At 50.4% G+C, this 21776-nt stretch overlaps 1 protein-coding gene across 40 annotated transcripts in view; it reads left to right on the forward strand.

Moving 5' to 3' along the window:
• PTK2 (protein tyrosine kinase 2) overlaps positions 1 to 21776 on the forward strand; it is a 239455-nt gene that overhangs the window by 151686 nt on the left and 65993 nt on the right. For 17 of the 40 annotated variants that reach the window (XM_021088851.1, XM_021088840.1, XM_021088848.1 and 14 more), the window contains 3 exons: positions 2577 to 2629; positions 18386 to 18442; positions 20914 to 21011. In XM_021088851.1, coding sequence (XP_020944510.1) covers positions 2577 to 2629; positions 18386 to 18442; positions 20914 to 21011 — 208 coding nt within the window. Of the gene's footprint in view, positions 1 to 2576; positions 2630 to 12038; positions 12123 to 13128; positions 13147 to 18385; positions 18443 to 19787; positions 19809 to 20913; positions 21012 to 21776 lie in introns of all 40 variants that reach the window. The other 23 variants (XM_021088853.1, XM_021088827.1, XM_021088820.1 and 20 more) reach the window with 7 other exon arrangements.

Genomic DNA, 21776 nt, shown 5'->3' on the forward strand with positions numbered 1-21776 from the left:
CATCCTCAGCCGCGCTGAACTTCCTTCCATTCCTGGAGTCCCCCGGCCTTGTTCTCAGCGGGGCCCTGCTCAAGTTTCATCCCACGTCACTTCCTCTGAAACGTCCCTCCGCCCCGGGTCCTGGGAGCACCCCTGTGTTCCTGTTACCTTCTGCTTCACCAGAGCACATAACACACTTTTTCTCTCTCTGTCTCTTTTTATGGCTGCACCTGCGGCATATGGAAGGTCCCAGGCTAGGGATCAAATTGCAGCTGTACCTGCTGGCCTATGCTACAGCCACGGCAGTGCTGGATCCGAGCCACATCTATGACCAGTGCCACAGCTTGTAACAGCACCAGATCCTTAACCCACCGAGCAAGGCCAGGGATTGAACCCACAACCTCACACACACTATGTTGGGTTCTTAACCCGCTGAGCCACAACGGACCTTCGCATATATCACACTTTAAACATTGTGTCTCTACTGCTCCCGCCCTGCGGCCTCATAGATGGTGGTGTAGACCTGACACTGGGCAGTACGTGGCACATAGTAGATACACAGTAGCCGAGTGGGCGAGTGGAGGGATGGGTGAGACAAGCTTTCTTTTAGCTTTAAGCCCAAACTCAGCAATGTTTAATAGACATTTGTTCATGTGCCGCATTAGGCAAGGAGCTGATGCTCAGAATGTCTCCAACTCTGGAAAATCTTTAAGAGACGACGTTGAGGATTAAAACATGCAGGAATCACAGGAGTTCCTGCTGTGCCCCAACGGACTGGCAGTGTGTCGGGAGCGCCGTTACACAGCTTCCATCCCCGGCCTGCCATGTGGTTAAAGATCCCCGGGAATTCCATGTGCTTCGGGGCGGCCAAAACGAAACAGAAAAACACAGGAATCATAAATGCAGATATGAAAGTGAGGAAGAAGGGAGTAGGTTAGAAGTGGTGGCAGAAACTGGAAAAAACTGCACAAATGCAGTGGATTTTTAGAAACAGAACTTCCACAAATCGCAGAAGAGCAGACCTTGACTGCTGTTGCTGAGAGAAGTGGTGAGATCCCTGCAGTGGCTAGTACGTTGGTTCTCAGCAGCATCTCCACGTCCCCCCGCAAAGAGAGACCCCGTGGTACCTGGCTGCCATTGACGGCTGTACCCCATGCCTTTCCGATAAGCATAGCTCAGGGATCGCCAAGTCTTGTAGCTGCAGTGGCAGAGGAGCGAGAACTCAGGTCTACGGCTGTGCGCTATTATTCTCGTAGGGCCTGTGCTGTTGCATTTTGAGTATCTCCAGGCCTCAAAATTGACATACTCTTTTAAGCCCCAGTATTTCCTAGAATAAATGTCTGTATGCTGAGAAAGATCCCTATTCAGTACTCCTACAGTGGATGTTTATGTGTCAAGAAAAAGTTTTCTTTTGTAGAAAGAGCAAAATAATAACTTGGGCATCCAGTCCCTATGGAGTTCCTCTTTTCTGTGTTATGCCACCCCACATTTTTACATGAACTGTACTTTGATTTTTTTTTTGGTCTTTTTGGGGCCATACCCACAGCATATGGAAGTTCCAGGGATTGAATTGGAGCTGTAGCCTCTGGCCTCCACCACAGCCACAGCTACACGGGATCTGAGTCACGTCTGCGACTTGTACCAGCTCACGGCAACGCCAGATCCTTAACCCACTGACTGAGGCCAGGGATCGAACCCACGTCCTCATGGATCCTAGTCAGGTTTGTTACTGCCGAGCCGCAATGGGACCTCCCTGTACTTGGATTTTTTTCAATGTCGGGAAAGCTCTGGGCAGAATCTTCTTTAATGTGGGTGTGTGTGCAAAACACTAATCCCGTTGAGCCATTTCATGAAAGCACCTTGGCTCAGTCTGTAGGCAATAACAGTGTTAACGCACTACCTGCTTTTTACCTGCTCTCAGTTGAAGGACCAGGCCTCTGACAGTGTTTCAGGTTACGGCTTAGCAAATTTCAACTGCAGGTATTTTTTCCCCTCTATTTTATAACTTGAGACACACGGGTAAATGGACAGTTAGAGCCGGGCTCTCAGTGCTCAGAGAGTTCCAGCAGAACCCAAGGCACCTGCAGAGGAATATCTCACCTGAGAGCCACTGCCCGGGGGCAGAGGAGTTCCCATATGGCCCAGGGGGTTAAGCATCCAGCATTGTCACTTCAGCAGCTGGGGTTGCCGCTGTGGCGAGGGTTCAGTCCCTGGCCTAGGAATTTCCGCATGCCCCTGGCACAGCCAAAAAAAACAACAACAACAAAAACCTGGGCACTCCTTTGCAGCCTAGCATTTAAATGTAATCTAAGCCACATACACCACGTTCAGTGGTGGTGGGTGTTGTAAGTCACTCCCACAGTTGCTTTCTTGGAGCAGTTCAGCGTTCCTTCACTAGTCGTACCTTCTTTTCTGGTCTCTAAATGTGTTCAAGTAGTCCGGTGAGTTTAAGGGCCTCAGGTAGCAAGATCTGGTGTTTTACAAAATTACCCTCTGAAATGCACACGGTCGTCCTGACTCTGGGCAGGTCATGGTTTGCATGAATGCTGGTGGCTTGTTCTGAGCGCAGCACTCACGGCTTTGCACCTCTGTTCCAGGCTGGCCAACAGCGAGAAGCAAGGTGTGCGGACCCACGCGGTCTCTGTGTCAGGTAAGAGGCCCTGCCGGCTGGCCGAGCGGACGCGTCCGCAGCCACCGTAGGCAAGTTGCCGGGTGCTAGGCGTCTGCTCGCTTTTGTCGTGACCTCTTCTTTCTAGAATAGCTTATAAAAAATGAACCTTCTGACTCCCCGAATTTGCGTGATTTTCCCTTTGTTAGATAGGTTTAAATGTGACTCGGATTTTTTTAGATGAGACATGTATGATACTAGATTACTCACAAGATGATGTAGAATTACAAGGTATTTTTCAGCTTTCATGTCATGTTGGTTACATTTAGAGTGAAAATGTTTATTTTTGAAGTTGCCGTTATAATTTATCTTTTCAACTCAGCAGAAATTAACACAGTGTATTTTGTATATTTATTTGTTGATGTCTAGGAAATGTGAACCATTTCTAAATAGCTTTTCCCTTTCACATTGACATAGGCTGGTATTTGAATATTGCTTCTTAAAAAATATAGTTAAGATATTGACATAGTATTATCTTAACTAGTTGCTGGTGTGATGGATGTGGTGTGCTTTCCCTGATACGTTTTCCAAGTACCTGTACCTTTTTTCCCCATTTAAAATGAGGAAAATAGAGGAAAGGCGGGAAAAAGGAAAAACCCTCTTCTATGGATCCAGGTTTGGTATCTTAAAGTACATATCCTGTACGCGTATAGATACGCATGTATGGATAGATACACGTATATCTGTACACATGCGCATATATGTTGTTACGTATGTCACGTCTCTGAAATAATAGCTTCCTGTATTATCTCTAGGATCTGAAATCTGGCTTAGGACCTATTCTCTATTAATTGAGCTTAATTTACCTTGAGTTAACTCTTACCTGAAATTTAGCTTTGTGCTTTGCCGAGGTGATGACTGCGTTATTTTTCAGCATTCTAGCATGCACATGTACTGCTGATTTTTATACTGTCCGCAAACATCTCACCAGCCCCGTCTCAAGCAGTATTTGTGCCGGTCCTCACAGGCTTAGCCAGGATCCTCTAGTGCTGAACCGTGGGGGCAGATGGTGTTGCAGCCTCGGAGAGTGATCCCTTCCTGATGGGCTGCGGGAGCTTGAACTCTGGCCTCGTGATGGCTGATGGCGTCTGAGGGCTGCAGAGGTGCAGGGGTGCTAAGCCATGCTCAGCACTTCTGGGCCCGAGCTGTGGTGGGAACAGGCAGAGCAAGGCCACCACGTGCCGGAGTGGCGAGGGTGGCGAAGGCCTCTGCCAGTCACTGGGCAGCAGAGGATGTTCTGCTGTGGCTCTTTAGAACAGGTGAGCCTCGACTCGCCCGTAAGCGCCCTGGTCCTCTCCCTGCCGGGCCGAAAGCAGTCCTGGGAGTGCGGCCAGGGGCCGAGGCGCCCTTGGGGCTCATCGGGACTTCGGCCACGGATGGGATCCAGCGGTTCTGCTGGAAGCTTCAGGTCTTGTGCTTCCATCTCCTCCTGTCCTCGGAGTTTTCCCCAAACCTGGAGCTTTGTCACCACTGATCCTCATGACACCTCCAGGCTTCACCTCTCGCAGCCAGCGGCTCCTTTGTGCCTCAGCGGTCCGTCTTTCTTCCTGGTCCCTTAGCCAGAAGTTCCTGCCTCAGCCCCTTCTCTCTGTTAATTCTTTGATGGCACTTTGAAGAGGCGCTCGTCCAGACGGAGACTTTCAGGAGTAATTTACCATCCGTCAGAGAAGTGGCACTGATTTACCATCCAGCCCATCAGAGAAGTGGGCCCCTCGGCTCCACCTGCAGGCCTCCCATCGTCTGTGCTCGGACTGCCTCCTGCCGCTGCAGTGCTGCTCTGGCTGCTTCGCCATCCAGGAGGGTCTTTCCACCGCCGCATGTCAGAGTCCTTCCATCGTTCAGAGCCTGTAAACACCATTTCACACGCGGCTGCTGCGTTGGTGGTTCCCGGCACAGGCAAAGGAGACCGCTCAGCGGCCCTCGGATACTCAGCGTTGGAACCAGCGCCTTAGGTTCCTGGGGACCCCCGTCTTGCCGCCTGCGGCCGCTCCCTTCCCTGGATTTGGACTCACAAGTGTGGTTCAAGTGTGCTTCTTTTGTGTCTTCCACGAAACCTGTAAAACAGCACGTTACCAGCCAGGAGCCTGTGCTTTTACCTTGGCCCACAGGCGATTAGGGTGACCGCTGGAGAACCGGACTGTGGCCTAGCTGCAAGGTTATTTCTTTACCACGCGGTGCAGGGCTGACTCCGAGGGGAGAGTAGCCACTCGGGGGTCTCCAGGCTGGTGGGCTGAGGCTCAGTCTGACCATGTGCCAGCTGCGGTGGCTTGCTCTCCTGGCATGACCTACCCATTCCCTCCAAGGTGGCTGTTTCTCCAGCCGCACGTGTCCCATTTTACATTAATTCAGGCAACACAGCTTTACTGAGTGCCCCTGCTATTCCGGATGCTGGGGTACGACAGTGAGCGGGGCCAGGTCCCTTACCTTGTGGCACTGATGTCCTGTGGAGGAGTCAGAATTAAAGCAAAGCAGATAAATGGAGAGAGAGGAGTGGGCGCCGTTTAAAGCCGTGCTCAAGAAAAGCCTCTCTGAGCAGGTGACCGAATACCATAGGAGTCGGAGTCTGCAGACATCGCAGGGCAGCACGCACTGGGCCCCAAAGCAGGAGCTTGGCAGATCCAGGCGCCAGTTGGCGTGGCAAGAGTGGGGCAGAGGTGCCGCGGGCAGGGCGGTCCAGGGCACGCGCAGTGGAGAGGTCACGTGTTTTCACTAAGCGCCCGGGGGTTTGCGCAGCCTTAGATGCGATGTGGTTTACTCCCTGCAACAGCCGCTCGGGGCCTTTGTCATCTCCCCATTTCACAGACAGGAGGAAGGAAGTTCAGAGAGGTGAGTGAGCCTGTTCGGGGTCACACAGCTCGAAGATGGTGGCGCTAGGGTTGAACTCAGGTCGTCGCTGCCTTCCTCGTAACAGTTCAAGGGAGACGACCCCCCAGTGCAGATGCAGAGTCCCTTGGGAAGGTGGAGAAAGTGGGACTTGGCCAAGTCCCCTGTTGGCATTCCTAACTGGAAGTCCCTTCCTGGTCTTCTAGGCGGGTTTCGGATGCCGCCACCTCCTGGAAGCCTCCCCTGGTACTCCAGCCCCTTCTTCCTCAGAGTTCTCTGGCCCACCATGCACCTCACTAAGTAGATGTGGTGATTTTAGGCCCCAACACAGTCTAGACATGCCCTGTTTGTCATCTGCTGTCTGGAACCTAGTCTTTAGTGGTTGTTTTAAAATGAATCGATGGATGCCTGAGCAAGTGACGGAGCCGTGCTGGGGACAGGAGGAAGAAGGGCAGGGTTCCTCCGAGTGAGCCATGACCTTGTTGGACTCTCAAATGACCCCGTGAGCTGGTTGCTGTGAGTTGTTGCTGATGCTATCCTGAGAGGTTTGGGGCAAAGCGTGGAAGCTGGCCAGCAGGAAGAGTGTCCAGGTGCCTGCAGACAGTTCTCAGCTCTTGATGGGTCCCTGGCTGGGAAACGAGGCCATACCCTTGAATCCCAGGGACCAGGGACCAGGCCCTCCTTTACATCTCATTGCCAGAAAATGTCATTACTAGATCATCAGTAAGAGCAGAGTTACAGTGGATGGGGAGTAGATGCGGTTTGTCTTTGAAATCTGGACAGAGTTTCTCTGTAGGAGTCAGTATCTAGCAGAGTAGTGCCTCTCTCCCTGGGCACGTTTTTCGGAGGGCACATTTTCTAGACTAGTTTTTTTTAGTCATTTAGGCCTGCGTTTTTAGGGATGTGTGCTTGTGCTGGAGCCCAGTTAGAGCTGGAGCCGAGGGGCCGTCCTTACACTGAGGGTCTGTGAGGAAGGTCACCTGGTCGGGGCTTGGGCAGCCTTCGTATGAGTGACGCTTCCCCAGGAAGGCGGTACTTCCAAGGAGAACCAGGGAGTAAAGCTGCATTTTTAATGTTTCAAAGGCATAAACCTTGGTTTTTGCTAGGTTGGTTTTTGTGTTTTAGGGTTTTTAGGGTTTTGTTTTCAATAACCAGGCCCTTCGTCAAGCAGTAGGACCCAAGTGTAACGGACGTACGGGGAACACCGGCGGCGCCCTACCCTGTGGCCCTGGCTCGTGTCAAATGTGTGGGTGTAACAGTGAGACTGGAGTCGGAAAGTGGTTTTATCTCGCGTGTCTGTCCTGACAGCCGGTGCAGTAGCTTCGTCTTTGGCTGCAAGTGTTTGGTTTGATTGTCCTGTTGAGCCCTTGGTGATGAGCAATGCACTGCTTTGTGGTGACGCTTTCTCAGTATTTCTTGCACGTTTTTTAAAAATTTTTACTTTGTGATGGATTCTTTTGGTGTGGTGGTTTATCATGCAACATTATCCCATTTATTTAAGAGTACCTTAAGGTTTTCAAGTTCGTGAGTAAAAATTGTTCTAGACGAAAGTATGCTTAACAAAATAAATGTTATTTGGATTAAGCCGCTCATTAGAAATTCTAAGACAGCTACTTTACGTATGTAAAAGTAGTTTGTAGGCTGGGAAGTTCTATAAACTGTAAGGTGATACCTGTATAGCCCATGGTAATTAGTACTCACTAGTCGTTAATTATCATTCATTCATTGCTGGGCCACTGCTCTGTAAAAGCCAGCGGTCATTTACATGCGAATGGGGCTCAGAGAGTCTGCCTGGCCCAGGCCCAAGCGTAATCCGGTTTACACCTCCAGGCAGCCTTCCGCGCCAAGTTCCCACTTTACAGATGAGGAGCCGAGCCGGCTCACAGAGAGCCCGACGGAGACCCAGGTCTTGGGCGCCACAGACCGCACTCAGTCCCGGGGGAGCCGAGGTGTTCCTGCCTGGAGGGGGTGCTTTGGGAGGGTCCGAGTGTGGTTTCAGTAGAGGTTCCTTCCCATCTGTCAGGCGTAGTAAGGTGCTGACTCATTACGGATCCTGGTAGAATCCAAAAGTCTGCCCTGTGTTCAGTTTTGGTAGAGCTTCTTTTTCTGGTTTACACCCTGTTTTCACTTTTGATAATGCTCTGATTTAGCAGCTAGTCTCTGTCTGTGCTGAAAGTTTGATTACAGTGAAAGCTTTTAGGAATTTTTTTAAGTGCCCTAATTTAGACTCTTGTCACCTAGTACATGTAAAGTTAGTTTTTGTAAATTACGTGCTTTATGACATTTTTTAATCAAGTTAACACCACTGCTTGTTTTCACGTGCACACGGCGGTAAGTATTGGGGGGGGGCTGACGTATTCTTAGTCCTGGCTTACTGGGGATTCTCCCATTCCGGCAGCAGTCGAGACTAGGGTTTTGTAATCAGTCTGGCCTTTGGAGAGACCCAGCCGGGAGAGGCTCCGCTTGTCTGTCTGGGCAGGGCCAGGGTGGCTGACGGTGCCGCGGTGAACGTGGGGGATCGTCCCAGCACCCCACCGTGCGCCCCCCACCTCGCCCTCCGGGCCGCTTCGAGGGCCGCTTCTGAGACCCGAGGCTGATGCTTAAGCACATCCCTCTTCTCTCTGGTTTCTAAGGGGTTGAGACCTTCGCTCTGGCGTCACGTGGGTACTGAAGTAGCTCCGTCATGTGCCTTAGGGTTTTGCCCTGAGAAGGACCCAGAGCTAGACTGGCTTCCTACCTGTCACCCTGGCGTTGGCGTTGGCCTTGGCCTCTCAGCTGCAGGCTCTGGAGGGGCAGCACAGGCAGGGAGCAGCCAGCTGAGAGCCGGGCAGTCCTGAGCACGACAGGCATTTAAAGGAGAGTTTCCTTTTGCAAACTCTTTCCAGGCCCCAAAAGTCTGCGCTGTGGCCTCTGCTTCTGGAGTAGAGTGCCCAGGTCGCCCACCTGGTAAGGGACGGGGTCCCCACAGCCAGCGCTCGGGTCTGCTTGGCTGATGAACCAGCTTAATCCTCTTGCTAAACTTATTAACACAATAATAAGAACCTTTAATAATCCTTTTTCAAATGTATTAGTACAATACCAGAAGCCCAAGTATCATCTTGTTGAATATAAAAAACAAATATTGCTAGCATCCAAAGACCCAGTTTTTCTTGTTTTCCTTCATGAGAAAACCTAAAGGAAGGCTGGAAACTTGTAAAATGTAAGTTCTAGAACTTAGCCTCAAGGCTTCCTAATCACATGGCATGGCTGCATGATAGTTGTGGAATTCACTAAGGTGAAACTACATGAGTCAAGATAAGATGAAGCCGATATTTTACAAGCAAGAGCCCATGTGAACTGGATATTGTTATGCTTTTGAATTTTAGTTTTCTGTAAATTTCTATCATAGGAAACTCCAGACGTGCGCGGAAGCAGCGCGAGTAGACTTGGCCAGTGATCCTCGAAGTCCTCCCGCCAGACTGGGTGGCTGCAAACCAGCCGTCCTCCAGCTCTGCCTCCGCCCACTGGCGCAGACACGCAGTCCTCACTGACTGTCTAAAGCGCGCCTGAGGCGCCCCATCCCCAAAGGTTTCTCAAAGATGAGGACTCTTTAAAGCAGTGCTGTCCTGTTGTTAGAAAGGCAGCAGCAGCTCCTCGACACCAACTCTGTCAGCGTCTGATTCCCAGGTTAAGTGGTTTCCCACCCGGCATCACCGGTCAGGGGTCAGACGAGCAGTGCTGGGGGACCTCGGATGTGTCTCCTCCGGTCTCTGTGCCCTGGGCTCCCTTTTTTCTCTGTTTCTTTTCTTGAAAAGGCAGGCAGTTTCCCTGTTGAAGGAAGTGTGTCACTTAGGCCGTGTCTCCACAGCCTGGGTCTGGCTGATTGCAGCCCCGTCGCACTGTGTCGAGCCGGGTCCTCTCAGCCCCTGTATTCCTGAACTTCCTATAGGATGGTCGTTAGGAGCGAGAGAAGTTTGCTCAGGTTCGGGCTCAGCGATCTGGCTTATACAGGAACACGCCGCAGGGGAAGCACCATCCGGCCGTCTCGGTGACAAGAGGCCCGTCGTCGTCAGGCTTGGTCTGCTGCCGTTTGTTAGAGAGTTCCCGTGAGCATCCCCGGCAGCTGCTGACACTCGTGCTTGGGTCTCATCAGGGGCACAAAGTAGCAACACGTGCCCTCGTGTCCTCTTGGTTTATTTAGCTGTTACAATTTTTTTTCTTTTTGGCCGCCCTGTGGCATATGAAGTTCCTAGGCCAGGGATCAAATCCGAGCCGCAGTTGCAACACCAGATCCTTAACCCGCTGTGCTGGGGATCAAACCTGCGTCCCAGTGCTCCTGAGACGCCGCCAATCCTATTGCAGGCACACATCAGGAACTCCAGCTGGTATAAGGGCAGCCCTCTCCTATCAGTTTAGTTACCATGAGAAATGGTTCTTTCTGGAAAGAGAAGAAAATTGCCCTGTTCTTTCCTTCAGTTTGCCACTGCTGAAAGCCATGTGTTCCCTCCCTAGCCAGATGCGGTTGTTGTTCTGCAGGGTTTTCTTGTTTGAGCATCGTTACGAATTCATGGATCTGTAACATTGCCAGCAACGGGGGGGCTTCCCACGACCACCCCGGGGAGACGGTTTGCTGGAAGGACTCTTCCCGGAACACAGTGCTTGTCATCACTCGTCCGTGACGTCTGAGGAGAGGTGGTCAGCGGGCACCCTGGCTCCACGTGTGTGACTGAGGGTGCTGAGCAGCCCTGACCCGCCAGGCCAGCCTCGCGCCCTGTGCACCGTCCACACCTGGTCCCTCCCGGCCCTTCTGCGCATGCCTTCGGAGGCTCCTGTGTCACAGCCTCCATCTGAGCCTGTGGCCACCTGCCCCTCCCCAGACTGGCCCCTGCCCTGAGGGCACTGCTGCCCTCTCGCCACGTGGCCATGGCTCTGTTTCCTCTCGGAGCCACTGCAGCACTAGGACTGGAGGGGGCTGAGCATCCGTTGCCTCTCGTTACTCTTCTGGACTGTCCTCCCTCAGAGTGCCCAGCCCCCATCGCGCCTCCTGTTCTGGATGCTTCCGGTGTTGGCAGTGGACGGTCCCTCCTGCCTCGCCCCAGCCACCCCCACAGGCCTGAGCCTGGCCAGGGCCGCTGATTTCGGCACCAGCAGGCCCTCACCCGTGGTGCCCTGCCCTGTTCGCTAGCTTGTTCTCTGGAGTACCCAGCTCCAGCAGCCCTCTGACTCCAGGATGCTGCCCTTCCACCCACTGGCCCCTTACAGCCCAGCAGCCCTGGGCCAGACCTAGGCTCCCTGGCATTGCACCATCACCCACGCCCTGCCTGGTCTTCGCCTGCTTATTTGGCAGAGCCCAGCTCTCTGTCCTACATCGGCCTTGATGCAGCTGAGACTAATGGCAAGGACGCCGCCTCCCTTGCTTTGGTTGGGCCCACACACCTGCGATGGGACCCTGGCGCTGCCTCTTGCATGATAGTTTCATGCTGAGCTGGGAAAGCGCCCATCAGGTGGGAGCCAGATCATCCCACCAGCCCAGGCCCCCTCACTTGTCGCCTGCCCCACCCTCTCTCCATCAGCTGAAAGCCCTCTCCATCCCCCGCTCTTCTGGTTCTCTGCCTGCCCCCCATCCCACCCCCGGGAGCCCACCACTCCCAGCTCTCAGGCCTCTTCCCTGCCAGCCACAGTCACCCCTTGGGATCACATTGTTTCATGCCTTGATGGTGCTGACAGCTCCTATCTGTTTGTCCTAGCCTTTCTTGATGGGACGCTGTGGATCTACAGTTAAATTTGGCATGCCACCTGTGTCTTTCCTGTCCCATGTTGTCACTGCTGCAGTTTAAAGGGTTGTAGCTCCCTTGTTTTGACCTCACTTTGTCATGTCCACTGTTGCCCTTAGTGTCCTGTATCTTTGCTTCTCCGTTTCACGGTGCTGGGTGCTCCCAGGAGGCTGGATGTGTCTTGTTATCCAGCAGGTGCCTGACAGCGAACAAGCTGACCTCCGTGATGGAGAATGAATGAACACAGGATGCTAGTAGGGAGGGGGCTTGGCATTCTGTGTATTCAAAGAGCCTTGTCACCAGTTGTTTATGTTAAGGTAGCTTATTTAAGGGGAATACATGCAGTATATGTCTATGCTGATGATTTGGGGGAAATGGCTCATAAAGCTCTTTCACAAATCAGGATCTGCCAGTTTTCAGCAATTTTTTCTTTGTGGTTGAATGATAAGTGTTCACAAGTGTCTTGAATTATCAGGTTTTTTTTGGTCTGGTTTCACTTTGTGTCAGTTTTGTTATTTGCAAAGGTCTCTGTGCCTTTACTCGGCTGTGGAGTGGGCCGCTCCCTTTATGTCTCGCTGGAAGTTTCTGTATCTAGTGCTAATCTTTGCTAAGAGGGAAAATTGCATTTTAAAATAGTAATGTTTTTAAAAACTCAGGTCTATTTTATTAAGAAATAAAGTATGCCAATAGCCGCCTGAAAGCATTGCAATTTTGTATTTGTTTTTATAGATGTGCCTAAAATGTAACCTGTTTTCTTTTGTATTGAAATAATGTGTTTCTGTTTTTCTCTTTCCTCCTCCTGCCTCTCTGTAAAGGAGTCAGTCACTGCCACCATAAAGTTAAGAAAGCTAGGCGCTTTCTCCCTTTGGTCTTCTGTTCCCATGAGCCTCCTTCTACGGGTACTGCATTCATTTGCACAGACTCTTCATAACCACAGCGCCCCAGGCAGCAGTCTAACCAGATGCTTGTAGATTGTGCCTTTTTTGGGGTCACTGGCGTGCTGTCTGCTGCCTAGCAGGCCAGGGTTTGCGGTGACTGTCTGTGGGCTGCTCTCCTGATAGCAGACTCTTTGTTTGCCCGTTGGCTGGTGTTTAAATGCATGACAGGGCAAAAAGGCGCTTCCCAGTTTCACTTGTGGGGTCTTAGCGTTTTACCGAAGGGCCCGGCAGCTCCCACATCTCTGCATCCTGGGTTTCCTAATACGGCATGCAGCCGAAGGGGGGACGGCCAGAGTGAGCTCCAGGGCTCTCCTGTTCATGCTTTGGGGGCAGATATCCAGGGGTACTGCAACCATAGGCAGGCAGGCCACTTGGAGAGGCTTCTAAGGAAAGGAAAAATTATGGGTAATAATTGGCGCGGTCGTTTCTGCCGCACCATGAGGGGGAAATGACCCTCTTCCGCAGGGCCCAGTGCTGTACTCCGCACGCTGCTGTGCAGGCTGCCCTCCGCCCGCCCTGCAGCAGCTGAAATCGTGGTTGGCTCCCTGGAGGAAGCACACTGATTATTGTTCGGCGTACACGTTAATGACCAGTGGTTCTCATGTCCGGCTGAGAGGATGCAAATTCTTTTTCAGGAAACTAGAGTCGTTTTTAACATTGAACTGTGAGAGGCAATCCAATTAGTTTTGCTTAGTGTGGCAGAAACCTCTTAAACTCTGCAGCACTGCTCTCACTTGGGATAATGTGTGCACGGCCCCAAACTTGCACAATGCCCGAGGCGGGTAACACCCTTACTCCTGCAGTCTTTCTTTCGTCTCTTGAAGTAGACTGGGGTGGTGGTGGTAATTTTTGTGTTTTCCTTATGCTTTGATTTGCTTGTCATTTTAATAGTGTGTTTTCCCTCTCTCCCCCCCTTTCCTCCCCCCTTTCTCCCTCCCCTTTCTTTGCATGCCACCCGGAGCTACAGATGAAATTAGTGGGGACGGTAATACTTATTTTCACGTTTTTGTTACTAATATGAGATAATGACTTAATGGATATAAATATCATTCGTTATTCAATGAAAAAGGCAAAATGTGGCTCGGATCCAACAAAACGAGCATGAAAACATGATGGTCTCTTCACAGCTGCTCAAGGCGTTGGCCTGAGAAGGGTAACTCAGTTTCTGCCGCACACCTCCGTGGTCCACTCCAGCTGGGTATATATGCATAGCGTGGTGTAAAGATTTCATTATTAAAACTGTAGAGACGAAGGAAAATGTTCCAAGCGGTGCCACTCAGCAGGAACTGGTGGCGGTGTGGACGCCGTCGCCCACGTGCAGAGGCCGTGGGCTGCAGCCCGGAGTGAGGCGGCGGCGAGGGGAGACGGGGAATGACTTTCAGGGTCCCGCAGATGAGCCAGTGAGAGAAAGCTCAGCAGAAGTGAGAGGGAGGCTTGCTCAGCAGGCTGTCGAGGCTGTCACCTCATAGACTGGAGGTCCACAGGTCACGTCGTGTCTGTGTCTCCGTCTCCTCTGTGTGCTGCCTGCATGAAGCTTTGCGCTCTTTCTAACATGGAGTGAGGGCTTGTAAACTAAAATGCGGGGGGTGCATTTTTTCCTGATGATTGCATCAAAGACGACGGTCGCTGACGGTTCCAGCATCATGTGTCCGTTTTGTGGCGGGTTGATGACATCATGAGCAAAGCCCTTGCAGTGGAAGATCTTAACTAAACACAACTTGGGAAAGTGCATCTGCTTCCCGGGACTTAAGCCAGCAGCTTTGAGAGCTTAGGCCAGAGCTTTGGCTCTTCAGCAACTAGTTAGCAACTCCTGCTCACTCTCGGAGGCCCCTGCACGCGTGCATTTTCCGACCTGGCTCCCGAGGCCCGGGGGGGACTCAGAGCATCATTGGGACTGGCTTCGCTGTTGTGCGGGTAAGGGCGCTGGTGACCAGAGGGTTGAGACCGACTGGTCCCGGCTGCTGGGCCGCTTTCCTTATTTGTGCCCAGATCGTGAATCTGCTTCCTTGTCATTGATGTTGTCTTTCTCTTTTGCCATCACTTTGGGGGCCCAGGCGGTTTCAGGCTGGACTGCAGTTTTGTAAGGGCCCTTGAGTATGTAAAAGTACCTCTCATATTGGTGCTGTACTGTCCCATAATTCTAAACGCCAGGAAAGAAAAATAGAAGATAGAACCGAATCAGTGTTAAGAATTCTTAGGAGTTCCTGGTGTGGTGCATCGGAAACAAATCCAGCTAGTGCCCATGAGGACACGGGTTTGATCTCTGGCCTCACTCAGTGGGTTTAGGATCTGGTGCTGCCATGAGCTGTGGCGTAGGTCACCGACACAGCTCAGATCTGGCGTTGCTGCGGCTGTGGTGTAGGCTGGCAGCTGTAGCTCCGATTCAGCCCCTAGCTTGGGAACCTCCATATGCCACGGGTGCAGCCCTAAAAAAAATAAATAAAGAATTCTTAGATTGCGTTCCCATTGCGGCTCAGCAGGTTCAAACCTGACATAGTGTTCCTGAGGATGCAGTGGGTTTAGGATCCATTGTTGCCGCAAGGTGCCGCATAGGTTGCAGATGTGGCTTGGATCTGGCGTTGCTGCGGCTGTGCTATAGGCTAAAAGCTGCGGCTGCACTTGACCCTTAGCCCGGGAACTTCCATATGTCACAGGTGTGGCCGCAAAAAAAAAAAAAAAAGCATTCTTGGAGAAGTAGGCCAAATATTCCCACTTGAAAAGCCCTATATAGGTCACGTGGATCTTTGGGGGTCCACGTGTCTTCGGCAGTGTTGACCCTGCCCCATGAGAAGCAAGTCATGAGGACACAGCAGTGAAAATTCTCTGTTTACATGACGTCACAGCGTCCGCGTCCACACCCACATCTTTGCGAGTGATGCCACGTCATTTGGGTAACCCCAGCATTTCTATGCAGAGTTCTCATAGCAGCAGGAAAAAAAAAAAAAAAAAAAAAAAAAAAAAAAACCGCAGGCTCCTGCCTGTGATTCGTGGCTTAATTTAAGCACACGGGCAACCCAGTTTTCCCAGGTCCGTTTACGAGCCGTTTCATTTTCACTCTTTGTGAGCTGCCTCGGAGGCTGGCATCTCCACCGAGGGTTTTTGAGGAGAGGCGGTCCTGGAAGCTGTTTCTGCCCCAGCAGAAAGGCTGCTTCCGGGGGGGGCCTCAGAAGCCAGACGAGGGGCTCCCGTCTCTCAGCCACCTGTTGCGTGCAGGACCGCCAGGCAGTTTATAGGCACCCCCACAGTCATCGCGTCAGTGCCTGCTGCCGGGGCCTCATCTCACACGTGACGGCGCAGCTGAAGCCCCGCGGGTGCAGTGCCTGCCAAGGCCAAGTGGGTCACCCCGAAGTGTGGCTGGGGCCCGCCTGCCGGCCACAGGTGCCCTGGCTTGGCCTCCTCACCTCAGTTCCTGCGGACATGCAGTCCCCTCGCTGCGCGGTTGAAATGCACTGCTTCTCGTTCAGCAAGTATTGACAGAGCCCGTGCCCTGGGCTGGGCCTGAGAATAGCTGTAAACATTCAGACCAGGGCTACTCCGCCCTGGGGGCTCCGCTCCGGAGGGCAGTGGAGGAAGTCAGGTGGCTGCTGGCCCTGGTGTTGAGGAGGAGGAGGAGGTGAAGGGGGTCTCTGACCTGGTGGGGCCCTGCTGAGAGCAGCACAGGCTTTGAGCACTGGCCCTTGGCAGGCGGCAGAGCTTTGCTGTTGGGACAGCGTCCTGACCGTCACTCAGGTGGCAGACCCAGCTCCCAGGGAGACAGGCGCCTTGTCACGCTTCAGTGCCTGTGGGGTTGATGGGTCCATGACATCTCCTTGGAGCAAAGAGCCAGGGCATGGGGTACTGAAGATTCTGGAGCCATCCTGGTAACAGCACAGCCGGGGTGAGAGGCAGAGGCAAGCAGGCCGGGCTGCTTCACTGCCAGGATCCTGCCCCACCCGCTCAGTGATGTGTGTGCTCGGTGTGCAGGAGGCAGCAAGGGGAGGCCTGGCCTTGGTGGAGACGCAGCCTTGCTTGCATGTGCTTCTGAGGGAGCGGTGCGGAGTGGCTTGTCCAGCTGCGGAATAAACGCTGAGGGTGCATCTGTGTGACCTCGGCTGTGAGCAGACACCCTCTGCCTGGTCCTGTTTCTTACTGCCTGAGCAGCACCCTTGTGTCCCCAGGTTTAGTTCCACAGCCTCACTTGACCATTGTACACAAAAGCAAGGCCCAGAACCTACCACTTACTCTTCTTGTCCTCGCTGAGAGCAGGATAAGAGGGAGAACTGTGGCAATATAAGAATGTTAAGAGTTGGGGTAGATTAAATAAGTTTTTTTCATTAATTCTGAAAGTAAGATTATTTTTAAACATGAGACTAATACAGGAGTCCCCTGATGGCTCTGTGGATTAAGGATCCTGTGTTGTCACTGCTGTGGCTCAGGTCACTGCTGTGACGCAGGTTCGATCCCTGGCCTGGGTACTTCCACATGTGGCAAGTGCAGCCTAAAGAAAAAAAGAATGGTACTAATTATCTGCCTGTCAGACAAGACTTAGAAATACATTGGGGAGTTCCCATCTTGGTGCAGCAGAAATAAATCTGACTGGGAACCATGAGGTTGCAGGTTCAATTCCTGGCCTTGCTCAGTGGGTTAAGGATTCAGCATTGCTGTGAGCTGTGGTGTAGTAACAAATGCGGCTCGGATCTGGTGTTGCTGTGGCTGTGGTGTAGGTCGGCAGCAGCAGCTCTGTTTAGACCCCTAGCCTAGGAACCTCCATATGCTGCGGGTGTGGCCCTAAAAAAGAAAAGAAAAAGAAAAAAAAAGAAATAGTTCGCATTTGCTAAATGTCTTAGCTGACGTAGTGATTTTACATTCCGCCCGTTGAATTTTTTTTCTTACTTAGTTCACTTTCAGTGATAGATGATTACAAATTCAGAAATGAATTCTTCCAGTCGCCCTTAGATTTTCTCTTGGTCATTGCCATAGCAGTCTGTGGAACAGTCGACGTGCTCGTGACTATAAACTGCGTACATTCTCTAGTTTCTCTGGTGTCTGTAATTTTAATATATGAACGAAGGAATAGTCGCACAGAAGAAAGGCCTTTTGGTTCTTTAGCTTTTACTTTCTCTGGGGTTAGATTTTCCAAAGGAAAGTTCAGGACCTGCCCTTCCTTTCCTGGCCAGCAGCTCAATCCCTTGTGCTCAGAGCTACTAACGGTTTTCCTCTTTCCAGAAAGAGGCAAACAGGACCTATGGGCTTTTTCAGCACAGTTGTCCAAGGGAGTGGTTGTTTCCTTCAAGCGGAGTTCCCGCCAGGAACGTGGCGAGGGCCCTTGAAGGTGCTGCCGTCCCGGAAGCGGTCGGCGGGAGCACTGGAAGTCCTCGATGTGCGCTCGGAAGAGAAGGCGTCTTAAGATGCTCTTTGTCCTCACGTTATTCTTCCTGGCACATCTGATACCCTTTGACCTTAGTGTGAACAGTTTCGGAGTTCCCGTCGTGGCCCAGCAGAAGCCGATCTCAGTAGTAACCCTGAGGTTTGATCCCTGGCCTCCCTCAGCGGGTTAAGGGTCCAGCGTTGCCGTGAGCTGTGGTGTAGGTCGCAGACACGGCTCGGATCTGGCGTGGCTGAGGCTGTGGTGTAGGCCGGCGGCTGCAGCTCTGATTGGACCCCTAGCCTGGGAACCTCCGTGTGAGCGGAAGGTTACAAGAGGGCAATTCATGGTTGCTCTCACGCTGAGCGGATGGCCTACGTTCGCCCAGTTCCTCTCGTCAGAGTCAGCCTGCCACCTGCTCCCACAGCGACCGTCCCCCCGCGCTGTGCGCGCGAGTCACCACTGGGATCCGAGCCGTGTTCTGAGGCACCGGGCTTGAGTGGCGAACTCGCCGTGACAGCAGAGTGGTTTTACACATGAATCCGGTACAGCTGAGGGAGGGTTTTGCAGCCGGAGCGGCGAGGTGGTGGGTGTGAGTCATCCAGCCTTGTTTCCTGTCTTTCTGTTCTTCACAAGGGCTTTCTCTGTTAGCTGTGTGTGCTCCCTGGGGGACAAGTCTGTGTATTAGAACATGTTGGACCATGATGTCACTTTTATTTCCATAAGTGACTCATGTGTGAACAAAAACTGAGTAATAGTGTTTTAAGAATATGTCAGCATCGTAGAGGCTTTAGGCAGATCACTTTGCCTTTTCAAATCCATGAAAGGCCGGGGGTCGAGTGTTTGACCGCTTCCAACATATCTGTTTCCTCTCCTGCAGAAACAGACGATTATGCGGAGATCATAGATGAAGAAGATACTTACACCATGCCCTCGAGTGAGTAGACGTCTGCTTTTGCTCTTTGAGATTTGACAGATGCTTAACTTTTAAGTGCCTCACGTTTAAAGGTTTTAAATATTGTCTTTCCAGACCTACTTTTAATACCTTACTGAGTGCTTAACAGAAACACTTTGTCAGCCCTCAGAATTCCGTGTTGTATGTGTCCACGGCTGCGTCAGACGCCTGGGACTCAGACATCTATGATAAGTCAGTTTAGTTACGGGGGGTTTGTAGTCTTGTTTTCTGCCTCTCTGATAATAGCGCCTTTATCAATTAGAGAGAAAGTCGGTATTTAAAGCTAAATCCATATACACATGTGTACATACACAGTTCTTTGAATACACATATTGATTGGCGTGCATTTCTCCTTTGAAGTGTCTGTTGCCCTTGACTAAACAATCATAGAGAGGTTCCCGCATCCGGTTCTCCGGCTCAGAGCGGGGTGTAGGGCGAGTGACTCCTCAGCCACCTGCTGATCTGCTACTCAGCGGATGTAAACACGCTGCTTCTCTGTGTGCGGCTTGTTGGTGAGGAGAGTCAGGAGCATGGTCCCTGCTCATGAGTTGGAGGTGCCCTTGAAATTTGTCTACCTGAAAAAAAATGTTAAGCCTCCTCCTGCAGAGGCCCAATCAGGCGTCCACCTTCCAGACTCAGAGGCCTTTATCATTCAGCATCTGATGTCCCGACTCCAGAAGAGCTCCGTGTATTTGTAAAAGAAATGTTTGCCCCTGTAAAAACATGTAAAAAACAGGCAAATGCTTTGCCCCGTGTGTAAATGTGTTCAACTTTGCGTACCGTATACATTTGGAGAGTTACCAAAATAAAGAGGAGCAGCTCATTCCCCTCAGGCATGGTGCCTTCGCGGGGTAGGGACCTCCTTTCATGAGCTCCCAGGCCAGTGACTTACAGCAGAGGCTGAGATTTGACTGTGTTCATTTTGACTTGCCATAGCAATTTGGAAACGTGTTTAGATTTAGGTTTAAATTTTTGGTTAGCCATTTAGTCATTTGTACATTCCTGCAGAGTATCCAAATTTTTATTCTTACGGTATTCGTAGTTGAGTGGTAAATGTCCAGCATGGCTAGCTTTTATCCAAACCCCGTAAAAGTGACGTATCATTTAGGAATTACGGGATAGAAATGGAAAGCCTTGTCTATACCATTGCGTTAGCTCGAGAGTGTTACTTGTGTTTAGTCCTCTTTTTTGACCCATGTTCTTAGTTAAAATAGTTAACAGAGTAAATATTGAAATGTGTTCTCCATGTTTGTTGTTGTTAACCTAATTGCTATTAGTTATTTCTAAGCAAGGTCTTCAATTTTTCTCTCTCTTAATTGCAATACAGAAAGCTATGGAATAGATGAAGGTAACAGGTTTCCTTTAAAATAACTGCATTTGCTTGCAATTGCAACCTATGGAATGATATGGGATGTTTCCGTTTTTAGTTAACTTTTGTTTTTAAACTATTTTTCATTGGTTTACTCATGCTGTTAAATCAATGGAACTACTAGCTAAAGTGATTTTAAAGAGGAGAATAACCATCGAAAATTGGGGTTAAGTTTTCTATATGATTTATAATTTGGCAAACCAGGGAGAAAGTTTTTAAAGATTTGGCTGTTGTTTTATTTCATTGGTGATCATGCTGATGGAATGTATACAGTTCATATATATAATTTTCTGCCTGGAAGAAATGAAAGTACCAAGTAGTTAATTGGATTAGACTCCATCTACTAGGTTCCTGGTGGGTCTTTTCTTTCTGTGTGCCTCAAAAGCCTGCTAAATAATTGGTTTTGTATAAATCCTAACAGTTTAACACATCACTTTGAGGCATCTACTCTCAAAAGTGTCAAATACTTATGGATTCTTTTATGGTATATTCAACACTGATGCCAAGTCATCAATTTTGAAATTAGTTTTTAGAAGCTACCTACCTCTTTAAACTCTTTTAGCTCCATGAATAATATAGATAGGATTATAATAAAGTGGAAAACTCTTAAACTTTCAAAACATAGTTACTTACGACACAATTTCTTGTTGCCTCCACGTTTACCAATTGTGGTAACCTATAAAAAATTGCTTAAAATAACTGGTTTTTAGCCTTCATGTATTAATACCTGAACTAATAGCACATATTAATTAAGCACATGATTAAAAATATATAAACTTGGAGCAATTATTTAGAAAAGCGTCAAATAGATGTCACCTAATTCAGACATTCAAAACTGCGAAAACAATCTGCCTTGTATAAACTCATTGTTTCAGTGATTCAGCCAGTGCCGTAAGTTACATACATTGCTTTTAAAATGTTGTTTAAGAGAATTCCGCTCTGTTTAAAGCATTTTCGTAGAATGATGTGCTACTGATGAAACTTTTACTCATGGAGGATGAGGAGGAAATGACATGTAACGGTGTCTTCTGCATTGGGAATTCCCACCTAAGGATTTTTCTGGTGTCTGGATCGTGTTTTGCAGCCAGGGACTATGAGATTCAGAGGGAGAGGATAGAGCTCGGACGGTGCATTGGAGAGGGCCAGTTTGGGGACGTGCACCAAGGCGCTTACACGAGCCCAGTAAGTCCTATGATGTGGTCAGCAACCCGCTGCCCTGTCTGCGTACATTCAAATTGCCTCCTGTTTGTCCACATGAGTCCTTCGTTCTTTCAGCTAGTTTCAGCTGTTCTTTATGGAGCTTCTCATGTATGTCGCCTCACTTGCTGTGTTCAGAAACCAGAAAATGGCAAGATTAGCTCCTGAGAGCTGCGTCTGTCATTCGTTTTTAACCTTTCATTCAGCCTCTGTCGTCAGGGATAGAGTCCGTGGCTTATTGGTCCATGGGTGGAACTGACAAGCAGGTGACCGAAGTCAGGAGCAGTTAGCCAGTGTCCCCTTACCTGCGTTTTCTGGAAAAGAACATTACTTTGTCCCAACTTGCCCTCCAGGAGAGATCGGTGAATTTTTAAAATTACTTACTTAATAATAGTTATATTGAAATGCAATTCACATACAGGGGCGCTTGCCCTTTCAAAGTGGGTGATTCCGTGGTTCCTTAGTGTGTTCACATGGTTGTGCGGCCATCGCCACAGTCAATTCTGGAACATTTTCTTTTCTTTTTTTTTTTTTTTTTTTGTCTTTGCTTTTTCTAGGGCTGCTCCCGCGGCATATGGAGGTTCCCAGGCTAGGGGTGGAATCGGAGCTTTTGCTGCCAGCCTACGCCAGAGCCACAGCAACGCAGGATCTGAGCCTTGTCTGCGACCTACACCACAGCTCACGGCAATGCCGGATCCTTAACCCACTGAGCAAGGCCAGGGATCGAACCCGCAACCTCATGGTTCCTAG

The sequence above is a fragment of the Sus scrofa genome, chromosome 4, assembly GCF_000003025.6.
Source record: "Sus scrofa isolate TJ Tabasco breed Duroc chromosome 4, Sscrofa11.1, whole genome shotgun sequence".
Lineage (NCBI taxonomy): Eukaryota > Metazoa > Chordata > Mammalia > Artiodactyla > Suidae > Sus > Sus scrofa.